Here is a 27,941-nt window from a genome sequence, read left to right on the forward strand (position 1 = left end):
GCACACGCTTACAAGTGAGTGGGGTTATTGAAGTCAGACGTGTGGAAATGCTTCCCTGTGTCACTGCTCAGAAACTGTCGGGATGAAGCTGGACACCAGGCTTCAAGGAGAGCTTGCTGCCCTGATATTTCCCTTTTTGCTATCACCAGGCATCAGGAGCTTCACCTCTGTCTCAGGATTTAGACTAAGAGCTTCTTTCCTGCATCTAGTGACCAGTTCTTAAATTCCTTCTCTCTCTCCTATGCAAAAAGAGCCTTTCAACCTTGTAAAATATATATTGTATATGACATGCATTCCTCTGAGTACATGAGCCTAGGCTAGCTTGTGGAAAGGAAAAATTAATTACCTGTGTGACTTTGTCCCAAATTGAAACCTAGCTCTGGAAAACAGATGCCCGGCATATTAATTCACCATATCACATTGAGCCTTGAGTTTGAATTATCTGTGAAAGGTTTTATAATTCATATAACCTGAAATAATTTACACCTAATTAGATTTTGTCAACTGAATAATTCTGTCTCATGCTGCTTCCGCAGAATAATTTAAGCAACTTCATTTTATCCTCAAAATAGTTGTAAATGTCACATTAATTTTGTTGACATGAGCAATGTATAGGAGAACCACTTGGCAGAATTGTTTGTCAACCGATTGTATTATGGGCTTTTCAAGCTGAATGCAGCGGCAGGAAGGGACGTTTTCTCTACTGGTGTTTTCCTTAGGCTGCTATCCCACCGTTGCTTTTCATGCATACGGTGCATAACCCGTTAGGTCAGAGATCTGCCGTGTCTTAGCAGTTTATGCGCCTTGGATGATCCGGGCATTGCAGTTCCTGTTGCCGTTGACTATCGAAGAGTTGACGTGGGTAGCGTAGTGCTTGGTTGCCTTTTTGCCAGCCTCTTTGGCAGCCTGGCCATCTGGAAAGGCCTTTGGCATGAGTCTACACCGGTTTAGGTGTAGACTGTTTGTTTGGTGGTAGGTCTACACCAAGATGCTTCCACAGTCCTGCCCCATGTTCTGCCTTGTGTCGAAGGAGGGATGAAAAAGCATTGGCACAGCCTGGCTGTGGCATCCCTGACCATTCTCCGTCACCGCTGTTTGATGCAAAATGCTATGCAGATAATGTTGAAACGTGATGTTTGCTTGTCCAGTGTTTCAGTTAGCATGAGGATCCTAATGCTGATAGGAAGAGCTGATGGGAAGTTAGCATGGGCACAGGACCGTGACGCAACCTGTGGTGCCCCCAGGCCTGCAATGTGCCCCGAGGGGCTTCCTGAAGGCTTTCTTCCACCCACGTCTGCCAGAGCTGGTCCAGCTTCTGCCCAGAGGATCTTGACATGAAGCACTGTCCCGCTGGCCCCCACTGAACTTTTTTGGCTTTTGCCAAGGAACCACAAGCATTAACTCAGTACGGTAAAGGTGCTTGTGACTTTTCAGCCCCAAACTGTCTGTGTTTGTAGTCCAACAGTGAACCCAAGAGCTCTGTGCTGAATTAACAAGTCTGTCTTTTGAAAAAAAGCTGCTTCCAGCTTAGGGTGGAGTTGCATGGTGAGAGAGCGTAGCAGGGCCGAGTGTGTGGTATGGGTGAGGGAGCGAATTCAGTGCAAGCAGGTAATTGGGCATGCTGGCATGAGATATTAATTTTCTACTTTTTCCATTAATAAGTAAAATAAAATTTAAAAATTACATTCACCCTAAGCAGACAAGGTTGTTGCATAGAAGATAAGAACTATCTATTATATTATACAGTTACTTCTTTTATTAAGATACTCAGAAGCTTGTTGTTTGGCATTGAAGGCCGTAGGCTAAGTTCTAGACCAGATTGTTATGTGCTGAATAAATATAGTCAATTTACCATATTCAAATGAGGGTGGATTATGAACATGAAAGTAAAAGACTTTAAGATGTAAAATGTTTTAATAGGTTTTGGAAAGGAATTAAATGTTTCAAAAATTAAAAAAAGCTGGAGATAAAGTGTATCTTTTATGATTTTATAAAGTGCCATTCAAACTTCCTTTAATATCTGTGACATTTGAAATTTGAATCCTACTCTCTTTTTTTTTTTTCCCCCAAATGGTGTAGTTAATATGTATTTACAGCTAAATTGGTTATATGGGGTGTGGGTCAGAAACCGTACAGTGGTGCTATCTTGGCACATGCTGCTCAGGTTGGATTTTTCACATAGTCTCCTGGGATTAGGCCAGACTAGGTTTACTGCCGTTCACAGCGTGTGAAGTAATGGACCTCGGTATCAGACCAGAAGCATTTACTTATTTTTGAAAAAGAATGGCAGTGTTGTAGTGAGGCATACGCGAAAAACTCACGGCTCCAAGGGTTTGATTGCATTCGTTTATAAAGTATCGGTGTATGCCTGAGGGCCACATCTGGATCTGACTTTGCTGTATGACAAAACACCTTTTGTCGTCTTCTGAGCTTCGGTTTTGGCTGAGTGTTTTGAATGCAAATTATTGCTAGCTCTAATTACAGCCCTTTGGGGAAACCTGTCTGCTGGCCTGGATTCTCAGCTGAGTTTGTTTGGGTAACGGCACTGTGGCTCTCTCCCCCGCCGCGTGCTACCACGGGGACAATGTCCCTTCAGTCTCCTTTTCCCTCCCACCTTCCTCTTATGTGGTGGGATGGGTAATATGAAATAAGAGCTGTTCCTTGTCTCTTCAGTCAGACTGGACCACTGAATATGGTTAAAGGGTGGAGGATCTGAGGATGAACCACCAAACAAGGCGGTGTGGCTGGCCGTCAGCATGCCAAACAGTCTGTTTGGCAAACCTTCCTCTTACTGGCGCTTGCTTTAATGGTGAAGGTTCATGTTGGGTTACATTGTGCTAGATTATTGATTTTTCCACTCTACCTTGTCAAATTTCTTCTCTTTGGGTGGGTGGTGTGTAGACTGTCATGTTAACTGTAACTTTTAGCAGCTGTATTTCCAAGCACCTTCTGTCGTATTATCATTTTGATCTATCGCTACCATTCCAGGCATCTCAGGGCATGCGAGTAGATAGTTCCTTTGGATTGCACGGGATGCAGTATGTCTAACACCCGGGTACCCATTTTAGGTGCATTGACTATAACCTTGACAATATGGGGATAAGCCCATTCATGCAACTTGCTTTAAGGTTACCGTCGTACCTAACTTGCCTCCTGCAGCACTTAAAATCAGTACTCTACTTTCTGAAAGTGCTGTTATTAACTATTTCTGTTCTTCTTGTTCTTGGAATTGACTGCCACACTCCCATCTCTTAGTTAACTACATGAGAGATTATGTACTCAGTATTTCTTATATTTATCTCATATTAAATCCTGATACCAAAATGTCTTTTTTTATGGATTCCAGCTTGGATATCTGTGAGACACCATTTCAGTAGTTTGCTGTACCCTGAGGTGCTGAGCGTGTAGGCACTTAAGGCCAGAGTCATAGGAGACATAGGGATCAAACATCTGTAAAATCCATTTTTAAATGGTTACATTTCAAATGAATTATGCTGAGGTCTCATTGACTGTCTTAGAATTGGTTTTTTTTTTGGTTTTGGTTTTTAAGGGAGTGCATTTGGAAATGACCTAGATTACTGGAAAGTCATCTCTAGATTACTGTAGGTATCTCTAGCTTACTATGAGGTAGAGAGTGCACAAGGTTTCATTCAAACCTTGTTTTAACTAGCATTTGAGGTTTTATTTGCCTTTACTCAAAGCAAGCTGGGGAAGTGTATACATTCCAGGGAGTATAAAAATAAAAATTTTCAAGCAGATGTTAAAGCTAGGCACTATTCAAGCAAAATCGCTGTATGTTTTACCATAATAGTTCTAGGTTCCTCATAATTAACTTGCAGCACTTAAGTTAGCTGCCTTTAAACAGATGCTGCAAATTGTTGCAACTGGGGCATCCATTGGAAGCAGACGAGGAATTGCTCTAGTCGTTGGTACAGACACCTGATGGACTTTTCTCCCTCGAAGAACAATAAAATTTCGTGCCTGTGGAGAGGAGTTCATTTAGACAAGAAAAGGCACTCTTTTCACTAGAAAAAGCAATTCTGATCATTCAGTCTGATGTTTTGCATTCACTGGTTATAGAGATTTTTTTGTCCTTATGTCCAGTAACTTGCATTTGAAATAAAGCCTCTCTTTGAGGCTCCATTATTGCTTTAAAGTCTTGCAGGTAGCAGACTTACTGGGACCAAAACCAAGCTGCTCTAAAGTCTGATTTCTCCTCTCCCTTTGAAAAAGGACATTTTATTTTCCCTTTGAATTTTTTTCTCAGAATCACAGGATAATGGAGGTTGGAAGGCACCTCTGGAGATGGCCTGGTCCAACCCCCCTGCTCAAAGCAGCTAGAGCGGGTTGCCCAAGGCCATGTTCACCTGGGTTTTGAATATATGTGTATACGGGTATTTTTCTCTCTCCTCTCAAACCACAACTCCCTTAGAGATGCTTGGGACGTGACTTCCAGTATCTTGTGTAATTCTCATTTTGAGAGTCTGCTCCTGTTGGCAATGGTCCTGAGCAGTACTTGGAGATACGCAGGTATGATGACGCTGGGGAGCCATCACGTGAGGTTTTGTGGTAGTGGACTACAGACAATGTTCAGAGCCATCAGGTCCTGCGAAGTTTGCAGAAGAGCTGAGGAATATTTAACATCAGGGCATTTATATTTTGGTGTCGGTATCCCAAATGTAGCTGCCAGGTCATCCCTGGTGTGCTGAGCCAGGGGATTTATATTAACGCTACCATTAAAAAAAGAAGATGCAAACTGTGATACTTTATCTTTTTTAAGAGAAGTTGGTCCTGACAAATTAAGAGGAATCTATGTTGCAACTCAAGTTTCTCATGTTAAGCACATTTTAGCCATAAGCCTAATTATCATAAGGTTTTTCAAATGACTCCCTACTAGTTCTTGTCCGGGTACCAAAGGAGTCCACGTTCTGGTTTTGAGCGGATAAAATCCTCCTCCTGGAAGCATTTGTTTATCATATTACAGCTTCACATGAGCTGAGCTCAAGCCTGACCCGATGTTAAGTGTCTGTGGTAGATTTCATTACATCCATATACTGGAAGTCCTGCCAATATACTGGCAGCAAAATCCTAGTGGAAAATAAATGGCAATAAAAAAGAGAAATGATAGCCTCTATGAGTGGTGAGGAGCAGAGCTTTATTGAGACCGGACAACCCTAGAGATGTCACTTGGCATACAGACACGAGCTTAAGAGAGTGCGAGTGAAAGCTGATATTGGAATAACGACTCTGTGGCACAGACAGGGGAATAATTTAATTAATTGCACCGAAATTTCTTTGATGAATAGTTATGTGGTGATAAGCATGAGGTCGAACAGTAGAATGAGTTTCAGCTTTTTAATGGGCCAGCACAGCTGCAGTTTTGGAAATGTTCCCGTTTTATTTTTTTTTTCCCCTCTCAGTTTTCTAGTGCCTCGCTCACTCTCTCTCTTTCTCTCCTGTGTGCACATACCCGTATGCCTGTGCACGCAAGTGCTCATGCACACAGTCACTCATGCTCTCCTCATCACCCTCACCATCCCACGTCTACGTGGGGAGGAGAGCTGGCTAAAGCTGCTTGGCTAAGGTAGCCGCTTTGAAATGAATGCCAGATCGAAAGGAAATTGTAGGATGGTTTCTCTATGAATCCTGCATTTTTTTCTGATGATGCTTTTAACAGGGCCTCTGCTGCAACAGTTGTATGAAGATTTTAATAAAACTTTTCTGGTCTCCAGAGGAAGAGGCATGTCTTTGTTGTTGGAAAGCTGGAGGGAAGCGAACAGTGCAACGCAGCTGGAATCTGAGCATTAATCCTATGATTCCTAGCCCATATTTTCAGACAGATGAATTACTTATGGCTGTAACCAATCTCTAGCCATTTCCTCGCTGTGCTGGGCTCCATTTACAGTCACTTGGATGCTGCAGCTTGACATATCCTACTAACTTTATAGAACTTCAGCTGTAAATATGCTGCATTAGACCGGGGGCTACTGTCAGCTATGGCTTACCGTGAGCCATTAGCTGCAAAATTAGGGGTAAGAGTTGTGGGTGGTGCTGGCTGGAAGTTATATTGAGTAGCGCTGTGTCCAACCTTTGCATTGGAGCTGCAGTGCGCTTGGGTTCCTGGATGGTTTGTGCAGGTTTTGTTCACAAACGGAGGGAGAGGAAAGGTTGGAGAAAAGTCCTTGCAGTGCTGAGATTGCATTAGGCGAGGGGCAGTCGAAACAAGCTGGGGGCAAAGGAGTCAGCGCCTCTCCGGAGACGTGTCCCTAATGATTTGCTCAGCAAAGGAGGAGACCCCTCTGCTGTTGTCCCAGGCTTGGGGCCAGCGAAAAGTCTGCCAAAACGTGTATAAACTCTTCTAGCAAAAGGAAAGAAAACGTGTAAATAGCTGATAAAATGTGTCAACGTCAAAACAGTTTTTCAAACACAGCAAAGCTGCACAGACACCCTTGTTTCTGAAGTATGTTCTCTTACTTGCCCATCTCCCATTTATTTGAGTTATATAGTAGGTTACAACCCCGACAGCTTCCCGTTGAAGCTTGCACTGCGCTTTGCAAACATTCATTTTTTGAGCCTTGGACTGCCTAGACCTGGATCCCGGTTCCTTCATAGGTCATCATCCTGGTAAATAACGGCTCAGTCTCTCATTACAAAATGCATAAATACACGACGACTTTTTTGATTTGAGCAGCTTGTAGCGTGGCCTCCATAAGGACTTTCCTCCTAGTCTCCAACTTCTTTCCGAGCTTCATGAATGTATAATATACAGTGAGATACACTGTTATCTTTAGTAGCAGACATTTGCCCTACTCTCCCTTTCCAGCCTAATTTATGTGACTCTACATTTCAATATCTGATTTCTTAAGGAGGGTCACTGCTAAAATTGCCTGAGAGCCTTGTGGCTTTAGCCTTTGCCAGCAACTGAAAGTAACGGGGGCAGAGGGGGGGGGAAATGTACAGTTAGTTCAGTTAGTCGTTCGGGTTCCTTTTTTTCGTTCCTGGAGCTTTGCCCATCTTATTATGAGTTCTTTAGAGAAATGAAATGCAGCAGTAGCTTGGAGAAATCATGGACACTTTCCAGCAGTAAAAGAGCTCTGGAGTCAGTATATAAGCTTTCTCCCCTGGTTGCAGTTAGGGAGCTAGTTGACAGTATAATAGGCTTTTGGAGGGGGTGCAATGGTTTGTATGTTCTGTTTGATGTTGCAAATACTGAGCCAGCGGGGAGACGGGCAAAGAGGATGTTCTGTTCTTTAGGAAAGGAAAAGATTAACCTGAAATGTGAACTGAAACTTAGGAGTTCTGCAAGACTTAGGTGCCGCACCAGAAGGCGAGCTCACTGGCTTTAATGGAAATCTCTTCTGTCTGGTAACAAAGGCGGGCAACCGTTTTTTTTTGCAAGGATTTGATTAGGAAAGCGATGTGCGTGTGTATATAAAAGCAAGAGCTGCAGCCAGGTGTCAGGGTGGGTGAACCTCGAAGGCATGGCAATTCCCTCGAGGCAAGTTTCTGGTGGTTTGGACGCTTCTTGGAGTCACAGAGACTTGTGATCGTTGTCAAAGAAGGTCTGAAAGTCATACCCCGTCATCTTTTCTTCCAGAGATTTCTGGAAAAAATGCTTCTGGTACATTTATCCGTTTTCTCACTTCTGCTTCCATTTATATCAATTAGGGGATTTTGTAAAGAAAGGACAGAACGTCGCTTTTGAAAGAGCTGTGTGTGGGGGGGGAAAGCCTTTCCTTTGAGCTGTGACCTTTTGACCATTCTTAATAAATTTTGGTGAAGACAATATATGTAGCTCTTTGTCAGCAGTCATGTTTCCGTATCATTATTTTTCCTTACAATTCAAACGTACTGGCAATTTCAGGCTTTTCTATGTAAACTTATGCCTAGCTAACAAAGTTTCATGTTGGGCAAATACACATCCAATTTCCCAATTTCATGGCCATTGGAAATGATGGCGTATGTCAGGCCACTGATACTCTCCACTTCTGTAAATGTGATTCAGACAGAGGTATTGCGAAGGGTCTGGTTTTCCCCTTTAGATCACTCTTCAGCTTTGCTGGCTAAAGCTGTTCTCCTCTTTTCCGCCATCTACCACAAGCTGAAATGTTTGTGCACATCATCTCCCTTGCAATTTTTTTTTTCCTTCGGAGCAGAAAACAATAATTCAGCTCTGTGGGCTTTTTGATATTTTGAGCTATCCATTTTCCTTGGGCATTGTTGGATTTCTTTGCATGAGTCTCCTTGTTTCCTCAAGTCTCTTATTACTGAGTGATCAAGCAATGGTTAATACCTGAATTTTGAGGGAGATGCACCTTTAGTGAAAATAGAAGGGTGGGACATTTGGTTTTCTGTGGTAGGGTATTGTTTTATTTATACATATACAGTTAAGTCAAAGGTTTTGCTTCTTAAATAAGTTAGATGGCATTAATTAGGCTTTCGGTCATCCAAAAGGACTTCAGAGAATTGCACAAATGTGATCTCTGGGGTGCTCCAAAGTTGTTTCGGTTCCATCTCAAGGATTTCTGAACTTCTAGGAGTTGAACCCGAATCTGGTGTATGGCATGTGCCTGTACTGGTGGAGATGTTTGCCTGTGGACACATTGATGAGGAAACAGAACATAAAAACCTTCTAAAAATGATTATGATTATGGCCTGTTTTCCTGTATTTCTTTTCCACTGTACTTAACGGTTATTGCAAAATTCAATTGAAAAAGTGCCTATTTAATGTACAGCGATGCCTGGACAGCAGGTTCATCCACTTTAATGGCCTATTTTTAGTGGACTACAGTAAAGATAACACCAAAGAATGAGGGTACACAAGCACAGTCATAATTACACAATAGATCTTAATCTGGGGTGAAATTGTGAGATAAGAATCTATGGCACTTTCCAGCTTGGGAAAAAAAAAATCAATAAATAAAACTTCAGGCACTCTCAGCACTTCAGCTAATGGGCATATTCCAGGATTTAGCACCTGCTCTTGCGTCTCTCTTAAAAGCAGAATCCTGGGCTTTTCGAACTTGTCTATCCTGCACGGGATTTCCCATTTAGCAGGAAATCTCTGCTGATCAAAGATTGCTATTCCCTTCTTGCAACGTTTTCCTACTTCAGCGTGAATGAAGTCTGCGGTTCCGCAGACTCTTGTACGGCCGCTTGGATTTCACAGAAACGTAATGGGGAATTCTTCAGGTAATTCCTATTTTCTTCTGCTGTTTTGTTGAAGGAGTTTTTGGTCTTCATAACACCATGTGCTTACAGGTGAATATAATCAGTATTTTCTGTAATATATTATCCCAGTGCCCTTTTGTATGTAGCTTTGTACTAGCCCAAACTTCAAAGGAAGTTTAGGCTTTAAACCAGATGCAGGATTCGGCTCTCTGGAGGACAGAATGGGCAGCAGCTTTATTCCTTCACTTCTCCGTTTCCCCTCCACCCTAAATACATCGCGTTAGTAAACATGACACCAGTGATTTTTCCCTGCTGTTTTGCCGTGTTATTCCCATAGCAGAAATGGAGGGGAAGGCAGAAAGGTCCTCTCGCATAAAGATAAGTGTCTCTGTTACATGCGTAGTCTTCCTAAGCTCTCTGTGTTCAGTAGGACAAAAACAAACTTCCACAGAAATATGAAGGGCACCAGTTTGGTGCCTGCTCGCTCTCTGGAGTGATTTATTATTTCTATATAGGGGATGCAACCTACTGAATCAGGCAGCCCGGGTTAAGCAGTGGGCTGTTTCAAAGCCGTAGCTGTAGCCACAGCATCGTAACTGCGGCTGAAGAAGTACTCGGGTGTTCCTGGGCCCGACGTGGCCATGAGCTGAACATCCTCAAGGATACTTGCCGTGAGTAGCACCATTGATTTCAGCGCGCCTACTCAGAGCGCCTGAGGGTAAGGATGTCTTTTTGTGTGTAGGGTCCTTCTGGGTGAGTATCATCACTGCTGTGCCGGAGGGTGGACACTGAGCACCTGGCGGAGCGATTATTTTCCCCATGAGAAGAGAGATTGCATTTTCCAGGAGACGCCGGCTCCTCCTAAGCCTGAATCCCAGCGCGCCAGGCTGGCCAGCGTTGCCGAAAGTGCTTGCCAGCCTGAGAAGTTTTACAAGCGCTGCTAGAAATCCAAACGGGGACTTCCAGGCACTTCAAAGTATTCATTAATGAAACTTTGGCTAAAGCAACGTCTTGCGTAGTATGTGGAATCAGCGTGCTATCTTAAAAAAAAGTTTTTGCCCTTAAATCCCTTAGTATTTATTAGCTGGGCGTGAGCAGAAAGGTTGGCTCCAACAAAAAAACTAGCGTTGTAATGATTAGCAGGGGCCCAGTATAATTTAAGATATTCTTTACAGTTTATAAATATGGGCTCATAAAAAGTGTAGCTATAAGGAAGCTGTGACTTTAAGTCATTAGAAGCCCAGTGGTTTGATAAAATAACAGGAAACAGACAATTTATTATGAGCAATCTCGGTAGCTCTGGATTATCTATAAAACTTTTATGGCCCTCCCCAAGTGGCAAGAGGCCATAAAACTTGCCTGAATGAGGGACTTGTTAATTTACTTGTTAAAGCAAATTAAAAATTTATAAGCGCTTTTAGGTAAATGAGATCTTCTCTCATTGCTGCCCTTGCGGGCTCGGGAGTCCTGGGAGGAAAGAAGTGGTTGCGCTCCAACATCACAGCAGAACAATAAAAGCTATTAAATTGTTTCAGTTTATTACTACGGAGCCGTGCAGCTGTTGCCATGGTTTGCTGGGGGATACCAGGGGTTGACAGCATGGCGTTTCTGTGGCCTTAAAAAGATTGCAATAATGCTACCTTTCACCCAAAACGAGTTTCCTTCCACGCCCCTCTCTTTCCTCTGTTTTGCACATAGCACTTTTACAGCCAGTCTTTAGCCTGGCACAGACGCCAGCATCGTCTCTATTGTTCCTCTTCTAGTTTGTTATAAAATGGGTTTATGAACACCAAAAAAACCTGCCCGCGATATTCGGTTCCAGCTTGCCTAACCAGGACACTGAAGGCAAAATAAGTTTCATTCTGTTGTAGTGTTTCTGCAGTAAGTAAATGCCGTAGTGAGGAAGAAGGGCTCAACATGGGAAACAGAGCTGCTGGGCACCTTTGAGAAATCTTTGAAAGTTGTAAAAATGGATTCAGCAAGTGTTTCCTGGGTTAACTTGCACAACAACTTCTTGTACCAAATAAGTTCAAGCTGGAAGTACCATGAGGAGTTCGGCTTTGTCCTTGCAGAAAAATCCTATTAGCAAATAAAGTTTCTTTAGAGGAGTCTTATATTTAGCAGAAGACCTGCTTCAGATACGGTTTTGAACGAGGAGAGATCTAAATCAAGCTGCAGTGAACTCAACAAAGCCTCTCCAGCACCTTTCTTCTATAAGCAGCTTGTCTCTACTTGTAGTTATTTCTCTTTTGTTCAGTAAGTATCTTTTACGGATCTAATAGTATTTATACAATGAGTTAACAGCGCTTCCCCAAGGGAGAGAGTGGCTTGCATTCAAAAGATTTATGCTGTGAGCACTTCAGGTGATCACTTCAGATACTTTCAGGTATCTTGGCACCCAGAAGTAAACCTGCCTGAATCAGTCAATTGTCTAAATGTAGACCACAAATTTTAATGCACATTTCACACTTACATATTTTATTTAATACATATTTCATCCCAGAGTGATTTGTATGATTATATAATTTCTAATGGGTATAGCAGAGGCTCTCCTTTAGAAGAGGAATCAACGAGAATCATGCTAAAAGCATGGCCTTCAAGATAGGCTTGAAAGAATTGGGGCAATTTAGTGTTCAAAAGAGAAAATGGAGTGGAGACACTGATGACGGTCTCCAAACACAAAAAGATTGCTGCAAATAGGAGGAGAAAAATCTGTTCTGCCTGTCTATGATAGCCAGGACAAGGAGTAATGGGATTACACCGCAGGTAGGAGATGCAGTTTAGACATTAAGGAGAGCTTTTTAAAGGTAGACAGTGCAACACTGCAGTAATTTGCCTGTAGCAGTTGTAGAGGTCATTGGGTACCTTTAGCAATAGTGTAGGCTGGGTTAGATAGTCTGTTTCTCACAAATGAGGCAGCTGTAGTTGGTCCCTCCTGGGTCTAGAGGCATGGGCAATGTGGCCTCTCGGATTTACATCTTTCCCTGGTTTTCTGGGGTTTTATGATGCCGAGAATCCACAGCTCTCCTAGATTGGAGTAGGTAAGATGAGTACTCAAATGCTTCCGGCAGTGCTGTCCCAAAGTCTTTATTTCCCTTGTGGGCTCCCCATGGAGAGACAGATGTTTAGCAGGATGCTTTTCCTTCGTGCGGCTATACCAAACAAAAGCTTGCACTCTCAAGGAATTCAAGTATAGCAATAGTAATATTCTGGCAATTCCATCACTCAATAGTTGTATTATAAATATTTCATGGAAAAACTGAATCATAAAAGTGTTATTTTTGTAGTGTGCCAAGAGTAGATCCAGGCACTTGGAGCATAAAAAGTATGAAAGTCACATTTTAATATTGTGCTATCCTCTCTAAGTACAGTGTAGGTTGAAACTGTCTGACATGTAAAAATAAGGCAATGTCTCCAAGGTCTATTAGTGGTGGTTATATGGCTAATGGTTACATGGCAAACTCCCAGTACATTCATTTTAGTGTGCACGTTTCTCTGAACCAGATATGGCCGGCTGGAAAGAGCTCTTGAAATCCCATATAGCATCCCCAGGGACACCACTTCAACCATATTTCATGGAACCAAAAACGGATATAAAACGAGCCAAAAGCTCGCTGTGTTTCAGCGGGGTTGTACTCCCGACGCTGAGAGGCACATCTGAAACTCCCAGGCCTAGTCCTTGAAATTCATAGCGATGACAGCACTTGAAGTCAAATGATTAATCTTTCATGTGCTTTCATACCTAACTACTGTTCTAGTTCCAGATTTTGAGAAACTGAATTCCAAATGGAATTATGACTGTTCTGAGCCTTTCTGGATCTGCCTCTTAACTTGTAATAAACCTGTTTCAACACAGCAAAAAATTAAGTGCTGAGATGAAGAGACTACTTTGTTCAGGTTGTGTCTTTGAGACAGATGGAGGTGCACAGAGTAGGGCTAGGCAAAGATGTAATGTGTTTTTATTGTAGATGGTCCGGTAGTTAATATGGGAATATATTGATGAAAATATGTTGGGACCAGCATATTTCTGGCAAAAATTAGAGACAGGTGTCTTGGAACAACTAACATCCCCTTGGTAGAGCATCAGCTGGTAGGTAGAAGACCCAGGTTCATGATCCTATTTTTCCTGACCTGAATGTGGGTTTCTCTTACTCTACGTAGCTGCGTTACAGACATTTCTTGGTCTGTCTGGTTGGGATACTTTTGCTTCATATACTGTCATCCTTTGTATATTTATACTTAATGTCGGGATGCTCGCTTAGAGCATGGGGAATTTATAATTCTTAAAAAAATCGGAAGGAGAGCTTGAACCTGAGTTGAGGTTTGTGTCAAGTCAACGGTTTTGAAAGATATGAGTTTTGTTCCAATCCAAAACAAAAACAAACCTTCAAGCCAGAACGTTTTTTTTAGAAACAAGTTTTTACCCTTAATTTTAGCAGCAGATAGTGCACTATTTTCTATTTGTTTGTCACAGAGAAACATATGTGCCTATCTTCTATGAACTGCCGTATATTACAACTCGGAAACTAATGTTATACCGAAACGTTATACTGCAATATCTCAGTTACTGAGATGACAATATCAGTTGAGTCTTGGTAAACATTCATCCAAATGCTGATAAATGTGTTCAGTTAGGTTTAACTATAAGTGAAAAAAATTAATATACTCTTGTATAGTGTTTGTGACCCATACTTCTCAGTGGGGCAACTGCAGTGTAAATAGTGACTGGAAAACCCTTTAAAAGCATTGCACTGAAGGTAATACACCTTGAAACATAGGCCATTTCAAGGTGGCTAAACCTTCAAAAATTATAACAACGCTGCTGGGCATATTTTGAAATATTTTTCATGTGTGCATTAGCCTAGAAGTCTTATTCTTTGTAAAGCTTTATTATTAGGATCAGCTTGACCACGCCTGGGAGGAAAATGATTCCTGACACCAGAATATATCAAGGTAATTAATTATATCTGTTAGAAGGTGTTGGTAAGAGGGAAAACCCTCTTATTCAGGGCCCAAGAAGTCTCTGTTCAACATCTTTTTCTGAAGAAGCATCAAATGCTACTTGTGATTTCTTTTGATCAGGCTATAAAACTACCAGTCCAGTAGTTGTAAAATACAATATGAGAATAACAGAGCCTTACTGGGCAGGAGATTTTATTGACATGTATTTACACGGAAAGTGCTTGCTGGTAGCTTTGAAGTGTTTTCCTTTTTTTCCGGTATTGGGAATTCAGGTCCTACAATTAGTGCCCATCCTTCTCCTCTCTCCTAGTTTTTCCCCAGCATGTGAAATTTCCTCAAATACCCAGGAGGAAGGGGATTTACTTTTTTTTTTTTAAAAAAATGGGAGCACCATTAAATGAATGCAAGAGACAGGGACCTGCAGGTGTCTCCTTCCCAAAACCCATGTTTAGTCAAATTTTGTTTTTTAAAAGTTTGTTAGTTTAGCCTTGCAATTTGAAGTTTCCATAAGTGACGTGATTAAAAACAAAACAAGAACCTGGACAGACTGCGGTTCCTATTAAAATCATTGCGAGCTACTTGCTAACTTAACCCTACTGAAAACGAGGACGTTTGTTGAGCTGCCTACATATTTATATATGTTTAAAGAAGGACAAGCATGCTATTCAAACCCATCGGAGAGGGTGTTTGAATTTATTCCCTAAGGTATTTATGTACCTGGCTCATTCTACGCTAGGTGATGACAACAAATACTGAATAACATCTGCCTTTTGCAGTAGCTTAGGGGCACAACGAGTGACTTGCCTAGGCTTAATTTAAATCATAACCTGCCAAATTGATGAAGACCTGCAGAAAATTTGTCCGTAGTTCGAAACTGCATATCTGATTAGGGAACACATGAATTAGATAGCTTGGTGTCTGTGGTGTAAAGATTTTTTTTATAGTAACTAGCTTTTGCATAGGTACAGCTTTGATGAATACCACCCAATGTTCTTATCACAAATGAGCAAAGGAAATATAAATTAGAAGCTTATAAATATAGGATTCTAGTTGCCTTTGAAGAATTTTATTTCAATGCACTTTGCATGAGAATGCTTTTGTTGCTTTCAAAAAGTGATTTTTTTTTTTTTTTTTGGCTGGACTGTAACTAATGCGTAAGCCATAATGTTTTAAGTAAATGTTCTTCTTCATCTAAAGAAGTAGATAAAAGGGGGCTTCGGATCCGCAAGGGGTTAATTCATGTGTTCTGAATGAAAATGGAATTAGAAAATGAATTCCCTTCTAACATCTCTGCTCAGTGTGCAGATCAAAGCCATCATAGGAGTAAATTTATGTCTGATAGTGTGGACGGTTTCAATGCACACTGGCGAAATATCATGCTGATTGCTGATTGAAAACAGTTGTTAATTCTCTACTTCACTAAATTCAGAGTGGAAAAACTTTCCTTAATAAAGAACAGATTGAAGAGAACCAAGACCTTACTGTGTGGAAATTAATGGCAGATGCATATACTGGTAGTTAAAATGTTTCATTAGATGTTAATGTCTTGCTGTGTTTTTAATTGTTCAGAAATTAGCCTCTAGAATATTAAAACCATCTGTTTGTTATCATGATGAAACAGAATACTTAAATAGTTATTAATTTTGTGGGCTTTTTTTTTCTTCCTTGTCTGCAAAACTTTGATCTGTTGAGATTTCAGGGAGGGCTGGATGCAGAAGTGAAAAACAATTTTAAAACACCTTAGTGCCCGGAATATCTGCATTTGCTGCCTGCCACCCATATTTTGCATGCCTGCTTTATTTCACAAATGATTGTTCACCAAGGAGAAGTTGACGTTTTTTAGTGCGTAGAAGGAGTGTGCTGATGCTTGCTGAGCCTGTATAATGGTTGATTTAAACTGTAATATGGTACATTTTCACATGCTGATACTTAATTTTTAAGTCTTGTGGGTCATTTTAAAACCCAAATATTTCAAAGCATAGAAGGGGTTCCAAGTAGATCCATCAGTGTAGGGCTTGGTCTTCCTTCATTTCCTATTATTTACCGCTATTTTTCATTTATTTAGGATTGAAGTTTTTTTTTTTTTTTTTTTTTAATCTCATAGATGAACAGTAATGGGCTGCTTATAGATCCTGATTCAGGTAGATACTCCTCTTTATGGGACCATATATCCAGTGTATTTCAAGTGTAATGTTAAGGATATGCTTATTTTTTCCTCAGCTGAGAGATGGATTTAGGCAAGTACTTAAGTACTGTCTTTTGGGGAGGCACTAGTGTGTCCATTTTGTACACGGCTCTCCATTGCGAAGAGCACAATTTATAACACATTTTGTAATGCTTATTATACATGACTTAAGTGTGAAAATTTATTCAGTAAGTCAAACATTACTTAGAGAGCCATTAACGTATCTTTCCAAGTGATTTTTGACCTTTTCCTGAATAAGCACTTTAAAAATTATGAAATGCCAGGACGAGGATTAATTGAACTTACCATGATTTGGTAGTAGTCCTGTTTTACAGGGTTTTTTTTCCACTTATCTCAAAAAAAAACCCAACAAACCCCTCTTACCTAATGTATGGCTGTATTTTCAAGATGGATGTTTGATATGATTTTAAAGTACACGAAAGAGAAATGTAATTGTGGTTTTGTTTTGTTTTGTTTTTTAAATCACGGTAAGGTGCACAAGCTCTCTGGTGAGTAATTATAGCAGATGCCCAGTTTCCTAAATGGATTCTGCATCCCTTGCAGGCAGTGGGAGCATTTGTCTTGATTTCTGTGGACACTGGATTTTGCCCTGATTCCTCGTCTCTCTGTTGAGACTGCCAACACAAGGGCTAATAACGCTAGCTGGCAGAATCATTTTCTGGAAAATGAAGCTGGTTTTGGACTTGGACTGAGGCAACCAACTCATCAAATCTATCAAACATGAAATCACCACTGGTCACTGTTGACAAGGGACAGAATCCAAGATGTGCTATGAGATTTCTGTTTTGATGTTCGCAGATATGAGTAATCAGTATTTCCATTGGCAAAAGTAGTCCGAGGTGAAAGCACACTGCTGCAATATATTTTACATTATTTTCATGATGAGACGTGGAAGAGAGGTCAGCAGAAGAAAAAAATCCAAAAATAATGTAAAGCAAAGCAACAAAAACAACAAACAACTGATATTGTTAAGAGCTTTAAGACAGTCTGAATTTTGCAAACCAGCCATAGCCCTTATTAAAATGTTAGTCTAGAGCAAAACTTCAACAAGATTTAAGATGCTAACGTCAAGCTGCGGTTTAAGGATGTAATTCTTCAGTGTTTCTTTTCCTGGCAGCGCCTGATTAAGCAGTCTCTGCCACCCCTTCCCACCATCGCCTCCTTCATCATGCCAAATTGAGGAACTGATGGGGGTTAGAAGTAACGCAGGAAAAGAAGAAGAAAATAACCCGATGGTTTGTCGCCTGGCTTGGTTGGCTGCAAGGCCCCAGAGGCACCTGTAGCTGTGCAAGCTGGGGTGTCTTGCAAGCTTGGGAAGAAGCTGGCAGGAGCCAGCTCTGCCCCCAGAAGATGCCATGAAACCTGGCCTCAGGTACGGGCTGCCCGAGAGACTTGTCTGTGGCAAACAGGCGGCATTACAAAGCAGAGCCAGGAGTGTCAGCAACCCGTACGCAGCCCTAAGTGCTGGGAGACCCTACTTTGTTCAACCAGCTTGCCTCCAAGGAGGCTGGAGCCCGTCAGACGAAGGTGCTGGGAAGTGGCGACTTGCCATCTAGCAGAAGCTAATCCCGATTTAAACAACTTAAACAACCACTCCTGCCTTTGCTTTTCTCCCGAGTTATTTGTGATGACTAGCTTCTCCTCGTCTCTAAACTTATCTCCACATCAATGATAGCTGCTAATGAATTCAGATGGTTCGTTCCCTTCCCTTCTGTGCTGCTTCAAATAGATTTTCTGTGCCAGATCCTTTAACTCCCCTTTCCTGTTAACAAATTGGTACTGAGGTATATTATTATGACTTTGGCTTCTATCATTCAGCAAGTAGAAAATACACGTGTAGAGATGCGAATTGTGTGTCAAAAATGCTTTTACTCTCCCCTCCTCCCCTTGCCTTCGTATTATTAAATTACAGAGAAATACTATCGTAATAGCCTCCTGGCCAAGTCACAGAGAGCAGAGTTATGGTTCCCTTGATAAATTGCAAAGCATTATTAAGTTTTGCTCTCTGGACTGAGTATTGGCGTAAAAGGACATCAACCACAGTCATATTGGTCTTGATTGCTGCTTAATTGCTGCTTGTTTGTGTTAGAGATCATGTGGTTTGATTGATCTTGCCCTGCTTTTGTCATTATAGTTACAACTTCCTAGTTTTCTCCTTGTACAGAGACCACAGGATGACTTTTAAATCTTGAATAATTTATGTGGCCGGTCAGTGAAACGGCGTAAAATAGTATTGTATTTTTAAGCCAATAGCTCAACCTTCAAATCATTATTTATGCATCCAAGATATTAAATATTTATTCTGGGCTTATATTGAAGTATGAAAAAACAGGACTCCTTTGAAGTAAACACTGGCAAACATCTTGAAGCCCATCCATGAACACTGATATTCCCTCCTTCAGGTCATTTATTTCTGTAACATTAACTGGGTGTCACGTTAGTTGTCCGCTCGGAAGAAATCTGGATGAGGGTTGCTGTGACTTACTTAAGCGAGCAAGTGCTGTCACTGTGGTTTTCTTCAGGCTCCATTCATGGAGCTGCTTTGCACATCCTTAGACATTTATTTAAATACTTTGGAAGATTATAACCTGAACTGTTAACGTAGATGAGGTGTTGTAGAGGCTGTGAGAACGTGAGCTTCCCAAATGGTCCTTCCTCTCAGGGCAGGGGGACTGTTGGTTACTTCTGAATGTCTTCTGAGTTTTTGGTCTTTACTGAGATGGCTAGGATTGCCGATTCGGGATGGAGTCCCGTCTTGTCTCGTGTCTTCTCTGCGCGTGAGAAGTCACCATCCTGTGCACTTAAAATGAGTGAAATTCTACAAAATCTGCCTTGGCTTTATGCATACCTTCATTAAAACAGACTGAGGCTCTTTAACTTACTCTACAGAGAGCTGTAGAGCTGAGGTGCTGTTAAACTTTTTGTCCTGGCCTGTTTGTTTTTTTTGTTCCATCTTGTTATTAATTTTGTCTTCTTAGATACTTAAGTATTCTTCCAGTAAGTTACTCATTTCTAAGTCGATCAGAGGCCAAGCAGGACTTGGATGGCCAAGAGGAGTTGGACACTGGACACTTCTGGATAAATGAGATAATCTTTTTGTTCTTCTCTCCCCTCTCCCTAGATTTAGAGTAAAGGTGTAGGGTGTTTGTCTCTCCTTTCCTACCTCCCCTGTTCTTTCCCATACAACGTAAACCAGGACTCCTTAGAGGTCTAGAACGAAGAGCAGGATAGAGTCACTAAGGACACAGGCCAGAGCCGGGACCTGTCAACGCTGAAGGGAGAGGAAGGATCTGGAAAGTTGTCGTTCAGGATGCCAAGTGTTCTGAAATAGGCTTTTCTCTCCCACAATGTTGGGGTAAAACTGACAGCTCAGTTCTCTACGCTTTTTAAATTAGCAAGCCTAAAGGCAATGACAAATGCCTGCAATGACTATGTGTCTACTGCTTCTCGTAGGATATTCCCCGGGCGCTGGGGTGATACACAGATGTGCTAAAGGATTCTGTCTTCGCCCATGGGATTTAAAGACTAGTTTTGAGACATACAGAAGTTACATGCATCTACTATATGCATATATATGTATATAGAGGCAGGAAGTACAGATGATATAAATGGGCATCACTCATCTGAATTACATCTAGGACCTGTGCTGTATATGGATCAGAATGTAAACAGAGGTATCTGTGCAAACAAGGGGGGTACACTTGTACCAGGCAGCAAAGAGCTCCAAAGAAGCTGTGTATCAGAGATGATTTTCTAGCAGCAGAAAGGGAAGTTTCCCTGACGCAGAACCCATGGAGAGCCCTGGGAATCAGAAGCAGGATACGTGCGAGCTCGGCAGTGAGACTCGGTGAATATTTGGAGGGGCAGAGGGATGGCACCCTGCTCCCCACCGCTTCGGCTGGCTCTGTGCAGACTAATGACGCCCTTGTTCTTGTACCTCTCTCTGCTGCATTGAGCCTGTGCTCTGGAAGCTGCTTGGAGAGATTGATTGGCACAATGGAGTGCTTTGCAAGGTGTAATTTTAAAGGCCATATTTCTCACTGTGCAACCATCAAAATGCAAAGGGTCAGAAGAAGCCTGTATTTTTTTGCAATTCAGCTTTTAAAGAGTACTGAAATACGCTTCATTTGTTGCAATTGCCAACAGCTTGCTGTTTCATACCGCTCTTAACAGGAGCTGAGAAACAGAGCAAGTCTGTTACACTTTATATGTTGTATAATGTATGTATGATTCTGGGGTGTGATGAGTTTATGCCAAATTTATCTTCGATTTCTGTATAAACAGTGCAGAAAAAATGATGGGCTGCATTCTCTGTGTAACTTAGATAAAATAGAGCTAGAGAGCTACTTCAGGATACCTTCTGTGTGCTATATATCTAAGGTTGCCCAAGCATATAATGAAAGAGAAGAGGATCTGGAAATAAATGCCCGTTCCTTTTCTCCCGCACCCCCGCTTTGGCACGTATGCTATTTATTCTTAGCCTGTGTTGCTTCTGCTGTTGCTCCTGTGAGCAGAACACAATCGCTCGGTGTTGCTGTAATAACGATGCTAAATAGCCAAATTCTCCCCAGGAGAAGAGGGACGGAGCTCATTTTCTTCCAGTAGACTCTCCCCTGCTTAAGTCAGTAGAGGTTGTGCTCCTCTACTCCTATTTACTGAGTGAGTGCAAGAAGAAACTTTGGATCATCTCAAAGGAAATGACCACCAGTGCTTTAAAATAAGTAAGTTAGAAACCCTTGTTCTGTGTCACGGAATTAATTGGGTAATTGTTTATAGTTATTTGTTCAAATTCTATTAGATTTAGATACATTGTGGGCAGGAAATAGGAAAAACACATCTATGCTTATTCTTCCTTTTCGTAAGGGGAATTTGGGAACAGGAAAAATTACTTTGTATTTTCAGTAGGTGCAGGAAGGAAACAAAAAGCGAAATGTTCGCTTTGTTGGTCTATCTCACTTTGACCATATGGGTATGCAAAATCAAGTGGGGCTTCATCTTCTGCTAGGGAGGTCAGAGTCCAGGGTGATGGCCTGCAGGCCCTGATCCTCAGCAGCTCACAATTTCTTGGAGTGTGTGCATTAGCTGTTGTAAGATTAAATATCAAGACATACGCAAAGAGTCTTTCCAAATGTTGTATCATGTAATAATATCTCTCAGGTAACACAGTTTTTCTTCCCTAATGTGAAAAATTGCTTCATATTAATATTGTTCAAAGTCCGCACACGGCATGAATTCCTTTTTCATTTTTACTGCTTAAACTTGCGTATTGTAAATATTCTTCTTCCTCCTTATCTCCCCTCTGATTTGCTTTCCTTGCACCATCACTCTGTTTAGCTCCTCAGACTGATGTCACGGTGGTGGACACAGCTTTGGTAGAAATGCAGCGTGAAGGTCTTGCTCCACACCCGTGGCTGCTGGAGAAAACCGCCGTTACAGCTTTTGCTACCACATATGCTGGATAAGCAGTATTTGTCTAACTTGTATCAGTAGCAAGATAGCTTTAAATGAAAGCATTTAAATGACAAATGTTAATCGTGATTTAATCACAAGTAACAAGCCTTGATTTATATTGTGGGGTTTTTTTCTTGTTATGCAATTCTACTTTTATTTGTTTTCATACAGCCAGATTTGTTCTCAGTCATTGATAAAACATGTTTTCTCGTCAATCAAATATACGGCCCTGCATTAAATTGGCTGTTGCTCTTTTCTGCCTAATGGAGTACGCTTCAAGCATCTGCGTTCCCTGGTGCAGGGCAGGGACCATCTTCCTAGGCTGTGCTTGCACAGTACTTCCAAAGTGGGAGTTTGTGTCCGCCGTAGCGGATCTATGTGCTGCGGTAGCAGGGACAAGACTGTAGTCCAGTGCCATTGTGATACGCCTGCAAAAGCTGAGTTCACCATAAAGGTTAAAGATGTTTTCCTCTTTATTCTAGCTACAATTTAAAAAGCAGCACCCTTTACCTGAACAATATTTAACTCATCACCCTTTAATCCACTGCCATTGTACTTCTAAAGTTTATAATCAATTGTTTTGTTGATTAGAATCGATTAAGCTTCAACGCGCGTTGTCCTAATTTCAACTGAAACAGTTACGAGAACTGGAAATGGAAAATGTGTTTAACTTAAATACAAAATAATGTGACAACACATGTTTTAATTCAGCGGTGGTTCCTCCATCCTGATGAGCATGTGGGGGTTAGTTGTCCCCCCTTTCCCCATCCCCGCCAGCGTGTGTCCTCGTCACCCAAAGTGTGCATCGCCCGACTGCAGGTCGGGTGGTTGGACCCGTCTGGACCTGTAGAGACTTTCTGAAGTTGGGAAGTATTGCGGATGGAGAGCATACAGGTCTGCCTTAGCCAGCGGATACCAAGCTAGAGAATATATTCACCCGGAGGTGGGTTGGATCACAAGAGTTTTGGCCTCTCTGGCCCTGGCAGAAGCTGTATAAATAAAGGATGATGGGCAGAACTGAAAGCCTGTTTCCACTCCCTGCCATTAGGTTATTCTATCCCCTGGGAAGCAGGTGTCCTCTTCCTCCGGGGCTCGGGTAAAAGCTTAGCTTGCTGGCTGTGCTGTAATAGGGAGAAGTGTTAGTATTCATAACTTTAAAGTATAATGTAGTGAAATAATCCTTTAATTCCATATGGTGTGGAAACTCAGGCGCCTCAAAACTATACCATAGCTTGGATTTACTGCTGCCAAAAGGTATTGGGTTTTAAACTTAAAAAAAAAAAAAAAAAAAAAGCTCAGAAGAGCAGCATTAGGGTGTTTTTGACGCAATACGTAAGCTCTGTGAAAAAGGCTTTTGCTAAACTCTCAGTAGGTTTATTTATTTTGCTTTTTGTTGCATGCTAACCAGGCATTGCTACTATGGAGTTATCTAACGTGGCTTAGGGAGTTCGCACAGCAAACTGGTGGCTTGATAGGATGATGCTCCCCGTAGTTCGGGGCTCAGCTGCCCTTTCATCTCCCTTTATGCTACTTAATGTGATCAGCTATCTCTGTTCTTCATTCTTTTGCTTTCTGAGACAAAAAGCAACACAGAGAGCGCCATGTTGCTGTGGGTTATCCATAGGTGTGTTTTATGGCTTATGTCCCCCATCCTTTCGTCATTTCATAGAAATGCCAAACTGATATAGTAATGATAGCACCGTTCCAGACCTGTCTTATTCCTAAGCCTGTATGTTTAGGCCTACTTTATGCTTGAACCTTGAATGCCAGTAGGAAACATGACAGGGCACTGCTTCCCCTTGGATATAACGGCATATTTAGTTTGCACTTTTACTAAGTACGGCTGGATACTTGACTAGTGCAAAAATAGTTCCGTTAGTTTTCAGGTCACCTGAGACTCCCTCCATGTCCTGAAAGACGACTGTTACTCATGGTTCTTCTAGTCCTTATTATTATAGCAATTTCATTTTGTGTTTCTGCATCTATTTTGGTTTATTCATAAACTTAGGAAATTCAGGCTGTTTTTTTGGTGACATTTATGTCTGTGCTAGCCTCTCTGTTTGTCCTTCGTCAAATGGTGACTGTTAGCTTCTGTAGTGGAGCTACCTTATCACTAGGAGCGGTTGCTGATGTCCCAGTGGCACCAAGAGCAGTGCGTGTGATCGGGTCCCGTTGCGTGCTGTGTGCTCTGCACTCGCGTGCTGGGAAACTGTCCCTGCTGCAAAACTCTGAATAGACCAGCTTTGGAGAACAGGGAAGACCTGTCATTATTCTCACTTTCTGGAGAGGGAATCAGGTATGATCAAGAATCAGAAGCAAAACCCTCTGCTGATTCCAGTCCAGCCCTTTAGCCAGCAACCATCCTTCCTAGTATCTTTTCTTTTTCTTTCTCACTTTTAACAGAAAAATGTAGTTACTCAGGTTTCTCTAATAGGTTTAAAGGCATAACAAAACAATAGCTACCCTGGTTTTGTAGTATGATGAAAGATTTCCAGAAGTATGATAAGATGATGCTGAGACTTCCCAAGAACTCAGATGAAAAGATATGGAAACATGTGGGGCCATTTTCCAGGGTCCTGTCCCGGTGCCATACAGGCTGGGCAAGCAGGCTTGGGTGTTGATTCTCACTTGCCACGTGTATCCCATCTCACACGCTTCGGGAGTCCTTGAGGCTGTGCAAGTTGTTTGTGAGCCAGCACGCTTCTGCATCTTCAGGCTTTAGCACTTTTTGATCCAGCAGAACATCTGTATTTCCTTTTTGTAGACATCCAGAGATGCATCCTGGCACGTTGTACACTGGGAGCAAGGAGTCAGATTTGCTTTCTGCAGACCCTTCTTTGGTCCTTGCTTAAGGTGAATTAGAAGAGTCTGCTGGCTCTGTTAATGTGTGACCAGCCTCAGTGAGACTCTTGGGGAGATATCATGGGAGTTTCGTGTTGGCTTTGCTTTTTTCGCTGGGTGCCGTGGCAAGAATGGTACAGCAGCAATGAATGTAGCACCTTAAACATCTCCTAAACAGGAGAATTCTCCTTTTCCAGGGGAAGCTGACTTCAGGGTTCCTGTGTGCCCCAGAGCAACACACCAAATGTGTGCGGTATAACGAAGGATCTGGTCTCCTCTTTGCAGACCCTTTTACTAGCACTATGTTATTTCAATGTCGCTTTAATTTTAAGTGACTGAATCTGTGTGAGTAGGTTGAAATGAACCATTGCCTTTCCACATTAAGTGTTCTCATGTGCGTTTGTGTGTAACTTTAGGCTCTTTAAAGAAGACGAGGGCACGTTTCCAAGCTTTATTTTTTTAATTTAGCGCAAATTGATGGGTTTTGGAATAGAATGGAAACCCTCAACAGTTTGGCACATGGAGAAAGGCAGCTTGGAAAAAAAAGAAAGGAAAATATGGAAAGCTTATAAATCTTAACTTGGACTTAATTCTGAGTTTGCTGTCTGGTCTACACAATTCGCTTTGTCCCTACAGAGTGTTAGGCTCAGATATCTTCGCCAGATTCATTTACTTACTGTATATTGTCTCTAGAAAAATGACAGCTGCAGGGTTTCTCTTCTCTTCCCTGCAAATAGCTGGAATTCGCAATGTAGAAGAAGTATAAAAACAAGCAGTGTCACTAATTAATGCTTGAAAGTTCTGTACAAAATAAATTGAGATTCCAGGAAAAAAAAAAAAAAAGAATTGAGACTGCAAAAAGTCCTTCAGGCCCCAGTTACAGTAAGAGTTTCTCTATCGTGGAGCAGTTCTTGACACAAGCCTGAGTCAGTGAAACTTGATCTGTTTTCCTTAAGTGGTTAATTTTTAAACGTGGGACCATAAAATTACAGTACATAGTGGTCGTAGATAAGATCTGTGGGTTTTATATGAAGTATTAGACTTCTTGAATTGGTTTTTCCCCTGCCGCCTCCAAAAGCTCCTACCTAGATCTGTTAGATCTAAATGATAAACCATTACATCTGAAATAAAAATCTTTTTACTCCAGATTTTCTGGCTGAGCTGTGGTGTATTTAGTTTGTTTATTATATTGTAAGCGTTTGGCAAGCGGCTTCAGTTCTTAGGTTACATTTTCTTTGAGCCCAGAGTGCACCTGTGCGCAGTTCTGCACGGGCATTGCAGCTCGATCGCGTGGCGGAGCCCTTAGCTTTACGTGCTTTCCCCTCTCTCTCGTTTGGCTGGCAAAGAGCACCCAAAAGTGCCTTTTTTCACCCAGTTGAACTGTTGGCCATACAGTGGATCCTCTCGCTCCTGAAGGAGAAGGTGGGGTTTTCCCGTGGGTTTGCCCAAATTTCCTGCAGCTTCTCTACTGTTTTCATTTGAGTATCTGTTGTGATTTTCCTGCTCTGCCCTAAGATCGTTGCTGATCTTCTGTGCCCACCTTGCTTATCTGTTGAATACGTACTCGTCCTGAAATGGAGATGAGTGTGATAATTTCTGTACGGTCTAAATAGAAATTATTAGGAGCTTATTAGAGTAAGTCGGGAGGAGCAGGTTAGTATTGGTTACCTGCAGGTTGGTGAGCGTGGTAGGTGTACCATGAAATACTTCATTAGGTGCATCACCAGAGGTTTTCTCTGCATCTGCCCCTGCTGCCAGTATTTAGGCATGCAGTTTTAAAACTGAATTTCTGAAAAAAGCATATGGTCTGGAAACCGACTTTTTGCCAACCTTTACCTTAGGAGTAGTCAGTGTTCACAGAAAATGATTTCGAAGGAGGCATCAACAAGGCTAAAGCAAAATTTTAATACATTCAAGCAAATATAGGGAAAGGTATATTAAAACAAATATATACATTTTCAGCATTCCAGTAGGTCTAGTTTGGATCTTTCTTTTGCCATACATATATATGTGTTTGTGTATTTGTGTGTGTGTGTGTGTATACAATGCATATACATGGTAGATATCCATTTCAGTATATTGTCATTTTAATGTGTTGAGCTGTATAGTCCACAGCTTAAGAAAAGGCTGGATGTGTTCTTGAATGTGTTGAAAATACAGAGTATATATATTTTTATTTACTACTACGCCTGTAAAGTTCGTTAAAACTTGTTTGAAAGGCAAAAGCAAGCTGCTGTCTGACAAATAGATCATGGCGTTTTATGAATGTCGAGGTTAGTCGAGAAGTCTATATGGTGCCACGCAACGTTATCTGGGGCTCGTCGAGCAGCGGCACCCCCAGAGTGAAGGTTGCTCCCTCCCCTGCGGAGGTTTCAGCGCGCAGTGGTGACAGGGGACCGGCAGATGAGGGGACTTAAAACCCCGGTCTAACCTTGTGCTTTCTCTGCGTTTCTTCTTTCCTGCAGCTCAAGCCAGGTCAAAACAGTTGCCGAGACAGTGACAGCGAAAGCGCCAGCGGGGAATCGAAAGGTTTCCATCGAAGTAGCTCTCGGGAAAGACTCAGCGACGTAAGTAAAACTCCTGGACTCCAATACTGCTTTGATTGACCCCCGGTGTAGGTTTTGGCGGGGCGTAAGTCAGGACGCGTTGGGGCTCTGGGACGGCTCATTGCCGAAATCCCCTTCCCTTGGGGCGGTGGGAGGGGAAGGGGTGACCTAGCGCTCCTGCCCCCGTTGAGTAAACTTCTTAAAGTTTGGTAAAACGTCCATCTGTGTGAAAACACTCCTATATTGGAAAGAGTTGAAGGCCATTTTATGAAGTTACAGTGCCCTGCATAGCTGAAAAGCGAGATGGCCTCTTTCCACCCCACGGGGGGGAAGGAAAAGAATACATCGCTTTGGGGTAAAGACTGTGTTTATGAAAAGTATTAGGGAGTCTAGGGAGACGCAAAGAATTTGTATCTAATGGGTTGATATAACATGGCCAGCAATCGCATAAGCTCTGCTTTTATTGCTCTGCCTGAAGTGCTGCGGAAGGGCCTAAGATGGCAGCTCTGCTTTTCTCTGGTGAAGAACCCTGGCCGTTCACTGAACGACACGTGCGTTGTGCCGACGTATGAACAAAAACAGCAATCTTTCTGCGGCTGCAATTAGATTATTATGTGTACCATCACAATCCTTGAGCGTTTTAGTCATGGCTCTGGGTCCTCTGCGCTACACGCTTTACAACAGCCCCTGTCCCAAAAGAGGAGCTGAAGTGGGGATTTTGTAGGTCGGATCCTGGCTGGTAGAATCCATCAGACCAGTTTACA

General features: G+C 42.0%; 1 protein-coding gene across 1 annotated transcript in view; it reads left to right on the forward strand.

Moving 5' to 3' along the window:
• AUTS2 (AUTS2, activator of transcription and developmental regulator) overlaps window positions 1–27,941 on the forward strand; it is a 566,981-nt gene that overhangs the window by 113,652 nt on the left and 425,388 nt on the right. The window contains exon 4 of the mRNA XM_026063639.1: window positions 27,097–27,198. Within this exon, the coding sequence (XP_025919424.1) occupies window positions 27,097–27,198 (102 nt within the window). The remainder of the gene's footprint in view (window positions 1–27,096; window positions 27,199–27,941) is intronic.

Source organism: Apteryx rowi, unplaced genomic scaffold, assembly GCF_003343035.1.
Source record: "Apteryx rowi isolate R43461 unplaced genomic scaffold, aptRow1 scaffold_20, whole genome shotgun sequence".
NCBI lineage: Eukaryota > Metazoa > Chordata > Aves > Apterygiformes > Apterygidae > Apteryx > Apteryx rowi.